The sequence below is a fragment of the Pocillopora verrucosa genome, chromosome 10, assembly GCF_036669915.1.
Source record: "Pocillopora verrucosa isolate sample1 chromosome 10, ASM3666991v2, whole genome shotgun sequence".
NCBI lineage: Eukaryota > Metazoa > Cnidaria > Anthozoa > Scleractinia > Pocilloporidae > Pocillopora > Pocillopora verrucosa.
In genome coordinates this window covers 5,665,365-5,674,639 of record NC_089321.1, presented here as the reverse complement: position 1 = coordinate 5,674,639, position 9,275 = coordinate 5,665,365, and the positions used below count along the sequence as shown (strand labels likewise).

Below are 9,275 nucleotides of genomic sequence, written 5' to 3'. Positions count from 1 at the left end.
CACAGACGAACAAAATAAAGGAATCGTACGTGTTAATCCTTAGCTATCCTACATTCTTACACGCTCTCATTGAAACACTCGACTAATTTTTCCTCTCTATTATTCCAGTTTCTAATCATAGATTTAATCAGGGAAACTATTATATTGTATTTAAAACAAAAGAAGTTTTAATTCAATGTTTATCGGGACATGAACCGTGTAAAACTCTACACTGAGGCGAGCAAAGCGGAAAAAGTCGCAGAGGTTATTCAGAATATTAACGACGAGTGTTAACAGTCAACAAGTTTGTCTGGTATTGCTGTTTATCTTTTGGATTTAAGATGAACTTGAAACAAGGAATATTACTCTATGTAATCTTCCCACTTTTGGCATTCTCAGCAAATGGAATTGAAGGTAGGATAAAATGAAAATGTTGCTGATTATTAGGGCCGAAGCTAACATGAGGCAAGACGTGGCAATTGCCTTTTGACTTTTGCCTTCAGCCTTCGGCACCCGAAAGTTGCCTCGTCTTGTTCTGAAGTCTGGCTACGGGCCTGATTATTTATTTCCTCCTTGACATCTCTCAACAATGGACTCATTGCGCTGCAGACGAAGTCTGCATAATTACCTTCACATTTACAAAAAATGTGCTAATATGCAAGAAATCTCTTAAAAACTTCACACGAATACTGGTCTTTGAAAACACTTAATTCTCTACTGGAATCCTAGACGAGATCAATGATAGGCTGATAGCTCTTCTTTTTCGTTTCCTTCGTGGCCAAAATTAGCTGTAATCTACCACTCATTCATCAAGTTTGCGCTACTTGAATGCCGAGAGCACTCCTTAGTTCTCAATATTATCAGCGGAGGGCATGGTTAAAAATATCGAAGAATATGCACTCCAATTTTGAAGCAACACAGTAAATTGTTACCTTTTTTTACTTGAAATGTTGAATTTATTAGGGTTCGCTTGAAATTGATAATGATAGTAGACTTTATCTTTCTTTCTTTCCTCAGTCCCCTGTCACCCTTCCCTCCACCATCCCTCCTTCTTTAACTCCCCTTTACCTACACGTCCTCTATAACCTTAAGAAATTTTAATTTTAAATGACTCATTGGTCAAATATATGAGAAACAAGAGAGGGGGCTTTTCAATTGGCAGCTATGGCGTAAGTCTCAAGTAATAGTATGTTCTGCTTGACGCGGAAAATTCTGTTCAGTGACGTTTTAATCCGCCTTTAATCAACATGTTTTAAATATATGCTCGATATTTCTATAGCTTAATAAGAGAGCTTCGTTTCCTTCCGCAAACTCGGTCCAAAATATTTTTTAGCCGATAAACACTGAACTTTTCCAAATGCCTTCGAGGATAGTAAAGCTATTAAATGGCCATTGCAGAATCGTTCTTGGACTGATAGCTAATTTACAAAATAAAAAGATTTTAAAGTGCACAAACCGTTAACTGTACTTATAACTTAAGGGTTCTCTGACGCAACTTATCCAAATTCCATAATTAACACGTTGTGTTTCAGTAAATACAAAAGATTAACGATTGACTGAGTTATTTGAACGTAAGCGCTCGAATGAGAATTTTTTCCTGTTCTGAACAAAAGAAGGTCACTGTAATTTTAGAGGTCATTAAACGTAAAACCGCGGCATAGAGTATTAGCACCTGAGCCTTGGAGGCAAGCCTTTTTTTCCGCTTTTAAACAATAGCCATGAGGGGGGAGAGAGAGCCAGAGGAAAGGACACTTTTGTTTCTTTTTTCAGGCACTTTTGTGACACAAAGGGGCACTTCTGTAACGTGACATGCAGTTTTGTAACTGTGCAGGGCACATTATTATTTCATACATACTGAGCGAATGACTGAAAATACATCGTTCGTCCAATCGTAAACATGAACGATAGTACTTCACAGAGGAGGGCAACAAGCGTACGGCTTTCAGTAAGAAAAAATTTCAGTACGTATGAAATAAAAATATTACACCATGGAAAATGCTTGAACGATTTTTATTCACTTGTTGCCATGCATAAAAAAACTCACTCGTTCTCTGCGCTCACTCGTTCGTTTTTTGATGCATAGCAACTCGTGAATAAAAATCTTTCAATGCCAATTGTATCCCTCAGTGGTGCGTTTTCCTTTCCTTCATCGCTTTATGAGTACGTTTCGACAACTACCCGTCGTGCACAGTCATCCACGTGCACCGACACTGGAAAAATAAAGCAAGGACGCGGAGAATGGGCCAGAGTTACAACAGATTGCAGAAAAAGTAATCCTTTGCCACCTCTGTCCTCCATATGTGAGGGATACTTTGTACTTTGAAAGTTCTAGGTGCGCTTTGTAGTTAACGTTTGATTCTTTTGTTAGTTCTAAGCGCGCTCTGTAGTTTACGTTTGATTGTTTTGTTGGTTTTAAGCGCGCTTTGTCGTGAGTGTTTAATTGTTCTGTTAGTTCAAAGTGCGCTCCTTTGTTTACGTTTGTTTGTTTTGTTAGGCCTAAGCCTGCCCTGTAGTTTATGTTTGATTGTTTTGTTAGTTCTAAGTGTGCTCTGTAGTTTTTGTTTGACTGTCTTGTTAGGTCAAAGTGCACTCTGTAGTTTACGTTTGATTGTTTTGTTAGGTTTAAGCGCGCCCTGTATTTTATGTTTGACTGTCTTGTTAGGTCAAAGTGCAATCTGTAGTTTATGTTTGACTGTCTTGTTAGGTCTAAGCGCGCTCTGTAGTTTATGTTTGACTGTCTTGTTAGATCAAAGTGCACTCTGTAGTTTACGTTTGATTGTTTTGTTAGGTTTAAGCGCGCCCTGTATTTTATGTTTGACTGTCTTGTTAGGTCAAAGTGCAATCTGTAGTTTATGTTTGACTGTCTTGTTAGGTCTAAGTGCACTCTGTAGCTTAAGTTTGATTGTTTTGTGAGGACTAAGCGCGCTCTGTAGTTTACGTTTGATTGTCTCGTTAGTTCTAGGGGCGTTCTGTAATTTATGTTTGATTATCTTGTTAGGTCTAAGCGCGCTCAGTAGTTTACGTTTGATTATTTTGTTAGTTCTAAGCGCGCTCTGTAGTTTGTTTGATTGTCTTGTTAGGTCTAAGCGTGCTATGTAGTTTACATTGGATTATTTTTTTTAGTTCTAAGCGCGCTCTGCAGTTTATGTTTTACTGTCTTGTTAGGTCTTAGCGCGCTCTGTAATTTACGTTTGATTATTTTTTTAGTTCTGAGCGCGCTCTGTAGTTTATGTTTGACTGTCTTGTTAGGTCAAAGTGCGCTTTGTAGTTTACGTTTGATTTTTTTGTTTGGTCCAAGCGCGCTCTGTCGTTTACGTTTGATTGTCTTCTCAGTTCTCAGCGCGCTCTGTAGTTTATGTTTGATTGTTTAATTAGTTCTAAGCGCGCTTTGTAGTTTATGTTTGATTGATTTGTTAGTTCTAGGCACACTCTGTAGTTTACGTTTGATTGTTTCACTAGGTCTAAGCGCACTCATTAGTTTACGTTTGATTGTTTTGTCAGTTTTTAAGCGCGCTCTATAGTTTACGTTTGATTGTTTCGTTAGTTCTTAGCGCGCTCATTAGTTTATGTTTGGTTGTCTTGTTAGGTCTAAGCGTGAATAGAAACGAATTTTTTATTCTTTCATGAACACTATTTATGGAAGCTAGAAAACGCAACTGAGTAACCCAAATCTTTCGGCTGATGCCAGGTCAAGTCAGAGCGTCGGTTTACAAATAGGATAAAAAAAGTACTGAGCTTAGTCAAATACAAAAACATACGTTGAGCTTTCTTGTGAAAAGGGGTGTTTTTTTTGTATTTAAATAGCAATTCCTATCAGCAGAGTAACACGTGTCTCCAAAGATTGTTACATTTTCGATCAGTTGCAGGACATTTTGATGGCCGAATTGCATTTCCAATCTACCTTTTTTTTTCTTTTCTAAGTGAAGCAGAACTTGTCTTGCCTTAAAAGTCAATTGGGTGAATCAAGAACTTCACAAAACCTTTTAAAGCATCAGGGTTATAAAGAACTGTTTAACTGAAAAGACTTCAACACAATTTCAAAGTTTGCCTTGTGAAAGGAAAAACATGCATCCTTCTCAATCAAATATAACGATTCTGAGCAATTCATCTAATAAGTGACTTCAACACAAATTAAAGATGTGTTGTGGCTTACTGATTTTCTTCTTTTTTTTTTCCTTTTTTTCTGGATGAAAAAATCCGGTCTTGAAGAACATACGCAGTTCGAAGATGAAAGCTGTTATTTAGGTCTTGTTCTTCACCAATTTTTTTCATCAAAAAAAAAGTGCGCTTCTCCCACTGACGGAACATCTTGCTAAACAGGCACTTCCGTAACTTTGCATTCTTCATATACCAACCCCTACATGAAAGCTACTTTTTGATATAAATATTTAACTAAAAGCTGCAAAATTTCAGAATCATAAACTAAAATAGTATACCTACCATTGGTATAAATCTAATAAAATTTGACTCAATAACAAGGACGAAATAAAGTTTCTAATTGTGCTGTCCGCAAGAAGGCGTTTTCATCAAACTGGAAACTTCAAGTCGACATGAGAGGTGTACGCGGCAACCGATAAAAATTTTTCTACACGCAATGGCCAACTCAAAATTTAGGGTGGAAAAAGAGTGAATTGTATGGCGTGTACTACCCTCCTAAATACCTATATACCGCAGAAATTTGGTGACTGAAGACCAAAAAGTAGACCTTTCCATGGCATAGAGAACTTTTGTAACCTGAACGCAGTTTAAATGTTTATAATGCGTTTTGCTTTGAAAGTCTGGCAAAGATTTTCACAGGGCAGAATGAGAGCAACGTCTAGTTTCAGGAAATACGAAAACCGGGTCCCAATAGAGATAAAGGGCGATTTTTTAGCTGAAGAGACAACAAAGTTACAAAAGTGCCCATCATACCTCTAGGGGGAGAGAGAGAGAAAGAGAGAGAGGGGGAAGGAGGTGAACAGAGGTATATAAACTTGCCGATCATCGCTGAGTTTTTTCACAACCCGACACTGTTTTACTCTGATACATTACTTAACACTTTGTCACCCATATCCTATGTTACGCAGTGGTCATTGGCTGTACTTATAATGTTCAATTCTATATCACAACTAGTCTTAATTTCATGAAGGTGGGCTCACACAAAGGGAATAGTCCTGCAACTCGTCTTCGTCCCTTGATCACAATCCAGAGGTCCGGCTTTCCCCCAAATCATCCGGACTCTTGCAGGTGAACTGTTGCTGACACAAGTCCCTGCGACAAAATGAATGCAATCGCCAATCAGTATTTTAGGTCGATCTTTAATGGGTTCTATTTCAAAATAATTGGCCATGGTCCGGAGAATAAATCTCCAGTTTGTTTGTATTAACGGCCTGGATTGAAGAGCTGCTGTTTTCAAGTTCTGGATCAGTTCTATATCGAAACCAGGAGCTGAAAATTCTAAATGACTGACCAATATTATAGATCGGCAATATGCTGTAGAATTGACGTGACTGAACACTTTTTGCCATTTTTTTCGGTTAATTTTCCGTTCACGACCAATTGTTTTTCACCACTTCAACTCCCTGAATTTCAATGAAAGTGCCTCCAGAAGCTCAAGATTCACTCAAAACTGTTTCACATATCAGTATGGTAATTAATTCGTTCTTTCTGTTTCTATACTAAGGTCATCTTGTCGCTTACTATCCTTTAAATGGGGAATTTAAAGCCAGAGAAATTGACAATAAGCAGCCAGCTGGAGTTTTAGGGCAGGTGGAGCTCACAACTGGACCTCACGGAGAAACCAATGGATCCTACCAGTTTTCGGGCAACCCAAACAGTTTCATAGAGTTCCCCAACGACGGAGGACTAGACACCCTACACTCTATAACGCTGATGTGCTGGGTTCAGCCCGGTGGTCAAGACGGACCGCTCTTTAACTACAAGAACTCCGGTGCTTGGGGAGTCCATATTTGGATAGTTAACGGCAAGTTCTTTAACAGGATCACCAAATACCCAAATCATGCATTTTTCGATGCCATATTGACTGATCAGGCACTTCCAGTGGGACAGTGGGCCCATGTTGCGGCAACTTATGATCACATCACTGGAGTCAACTCTTTGTACGTCAATGGCCATTTGTCTAAAACAGAATACATCGGGACGACGGAGAGGATATCAACCAACGACGGGCAAGTTCGAATGGGCGTTAAGATTGGCGACTCCAGATACTTTAATGGCAAAATAGCTCAGATGAAAGTTTATGACGATGCGTTAGATGAAGTCGATATAAAAGCTGCCATGAATGAAGGTAAGGTGCAGTTAAAAGAAAGTCACATATATTTCACGACATATCTCGTCCACTAAATTTTTGATTAAAATATCTCTTACCTTCAAGTGATTTGAAGAGGAGGAGGGGTCAGTAAAGGTTAGCTTCATTCTTCCGGGTTCAGCAGTACATTAACATAGATTAAGACAGAGAGTAAGTTTCTAGCTCGGTAAAGAAATGGAGGAAGGTTTTTTTTATCTTGTCACGAGCGAAGGACAAAGAAAAAATTCTGAGTCCCCATGAGAAATAAAACCTCAAACCTTCGGATCCCGCTCTCCGATGCTTTACCACTGAGCCATATAGACTCTACGGTGAGCAAGGCTTATTACCAAGTTCATATAGTGACACACGTCCTGTATACTGTTAGAATCAACAATGTCAACAGCGTCATGTTTGTAAATCGACAAAGAAAGATGGTAACTTTTGAGCTCGGTAAAGAAATGGACAAGGATGTTTTTCACCTTATCACGAGGGTGGAACAAAGAAAAATGATCCTAGCAGTATGTCCTACCACTGTGCACGGAGGTTTGGACTGTGGTTTCGGTTAGGAATTCCTTCCTTGCTAGAAAATGTGAGAATTTCTTGTTACAGAAGGGACCAATTAAATTTACTGCTACAACACGTGCTATGCGAAATCTCTCCTCTACCGGTTTGCGGGAAACAAGTATCAGTCTTCTTGGCAGGTGGATACTAATGTATCTCAGTTCTCTTACTGTGAAGACTATTGGCTCTCTTATTGCCAAAATAAGATTCAATTCTCTTACCTTTAAAACCACCGGTTTTTCATCTTTTATCGAAAAAAAAAACATAAATAGGGATTTGATATCAGTGATTGGTTTATATGACCTTTACTGAATCCACGTTAGCATAGCAAGCACATTTCTTTAAATCCTGTCCATAAAGAACTCGATTCTCACCCAAAACCATTTCACAGAACTAGTATGGTTATCAACTCGTGCTTCCTGTTGGTGTACTTAGGTGATCTTATCGCTTACTATCCTCTAAACGAGGAATTTAAAGCAAGGGAAATTGACGATAAGCAACCGGCTGGAGTTTTAGGGCAGGTGGAGCTCACAACTGGACCCCATGGAGAAACCAATGGATCCTACCAGTTTTCAGGCAACCCAAATAGTTTCATAGAGTTCCCAAATGACGGAGGACTGGACACCCTACACTCTATAACGCTGATGTGCTGGGTTCAGCCCGGTGGTCGAGACGGACCGCTCTTTAACTACAAGAACTCCGGTGCTTGGGGAGTCCATATTTGGATAGTTAACGGCAAGTTCTTTAACAGGATCACCAAATACCCAAATCATGCGTTTTTCGATGCCATATTGACTGATCAGGCACTTCCAGTGGGACAGTGGGCCCATGTTGCGGCAACTTATGATCACATCACTGGAGTCAACTCTTTGTACATCAATGGCCATTTGTCTAAAACAAAATACATCGGCAAAACTGACAGGATATCGACCAACGACGGGCAAGTTCGAATGGGCGTTAAGATTGGCGACTCCAGATACTTTAATGGCAAAATAGCTCAAATGAAAGTTTTTGACGTTGCTCTAGATGAAGCCGACATACAAGCTGCCATGAATGAAGGTAACGCACTTCAAAAGAAACATGCCTTTTTTAATTTGATGAAAAGTTTCGTCCACTAGCTTCCTGATTCAAATATTCAAGTAATTGTGGCGAAGTTGGGGTTTATGGAAGTCAGGGTCATTCTGCGACATTTTCCGTATTTAAATATAATTTATTTTTAGAGGACTAGTAGCTTTCCAGTAACTGCCAAAAACAAATTCGATTCTGTTGCTCTTACGACTACTAACTCTTAATCTATTGCCAAAAAAGTATGATACTTTTACCCCTAAAAATACGGGCTCTTCCCCTTTGCTAAAATATAAAGAAATTTACCATGAGTGATTGTTTTAAAGGAACTCTACTGATTCTAAAATAACCCTGGAAAGTAGTTTGTTTCAGTCCTGTCACATTCCCTCAAAACTGTTCCGCATATCAGTACAGCAATTAATTCCTTTTTTTCTTTCGTGTTTTGAGGTCATCTTATCGCTTACTATCCTCTAAACGAGGAATTTAAAGCAAGAGAATTTGACAATAAGCAGCCAGCTGGAGTTTTAGGGCAGGTGGAGCTCACAACTGGACCCCATGGAGAAACCAATGGATCCTACCAGTTTTCAGGCAACCCAAATAGTTTCATAGAGTTCCCAAATGACGGAGGACTGGACACCCTACACTCTATAACGCTGATGTGCTGGGTTCAGCCCGGTGGTCGAGACGGACCGCTCTTTAACTACAAGAACTCCGGTGCTTGGGGAGTCCATATTTGGATAGTTAACGGCAAGTTCTTTAACAGGATCACCAAATACCCAAATCATGCGTTTTTCGATACCATATTGACTGATCAGGCACTTCCAGTGGGACAGTGGGCCCATGTTGCGGCAACTTATGATCACATCACTGGAGTCAACTCTTTGTACGTCAATGGCCATTTGTCTAAAACAAAATACATTGGCAAAACTGACAGAATATCAACGAATGACGGGCAAGTTCGAATGGGCGTTAAGATTGGCGACTCCCGACACTTCAATGGCAAAATAGCTCAGATGAAAGTTTATGACGTTGCTCTAAATGAAGTCGACATTAAAGCTGCGATGAATGAAGGTAACGAGCAGTTTAAGAAATATGTCTTCTATACTTCAAGACATATGTCGTTTGCTACCTTTTCGATGTAAACATATCTCACCCTCAAGTAATTTAAGGGCCATGATCTAAGTTCGTCTAATACCTAAATACGTTTATCATTCCACTACTTGATTCTTCTGCGAAACGATGTCTTGGGAAATACTCCGCGGTTTCTTCATTTGACAGTATATTAAATTAACAATGGGAATATGGACGGAAAGAGAAGAGAGCAAAGCGAAAATGGATACTCCGTGGTAAATGACTTTTCAAAAGACGATCTCTTAAAAAGAAA

The 9,275-nt window shown here is 39.3% G+C and overlaps 1 protein-coding gene across 2 annotated transcripts in view; it reads left to right on the top strand.

Annotated features, from left to right (window-relative positions):
* Window positions 1–233: 233 nt before the first annotated feature.
* Window positions 234–9,275, top strand: part of LOC131786987 (uncharacterized) — a 28,001-nt gene continuing 18,959 nt past the window's right edge. For both annotated transcript variants that reach the window (XM_066173269.1, XM_066173267.1), the window contains exons 1-4: window positions 234–393; window positions 5,642–6,265; window positions 7,262–7,885; window positions 8,339–8,962. In XM_066173269.1, the coding sequence (XP_066029366.1) occupies window positions 321–393; window positions 5,642–6,265; window positions 7,262–7,885; window positions 8,339–8,962 (1,945 nt within the window). In that variant the 5' untranslated portion in view covers window positions 234–320. The remainder of the gene's footprint in view (window positions 394–5,641; window positions 6,266–7,261; window positions 7,886–8,338; window positions 8,963–9,275) is intronic.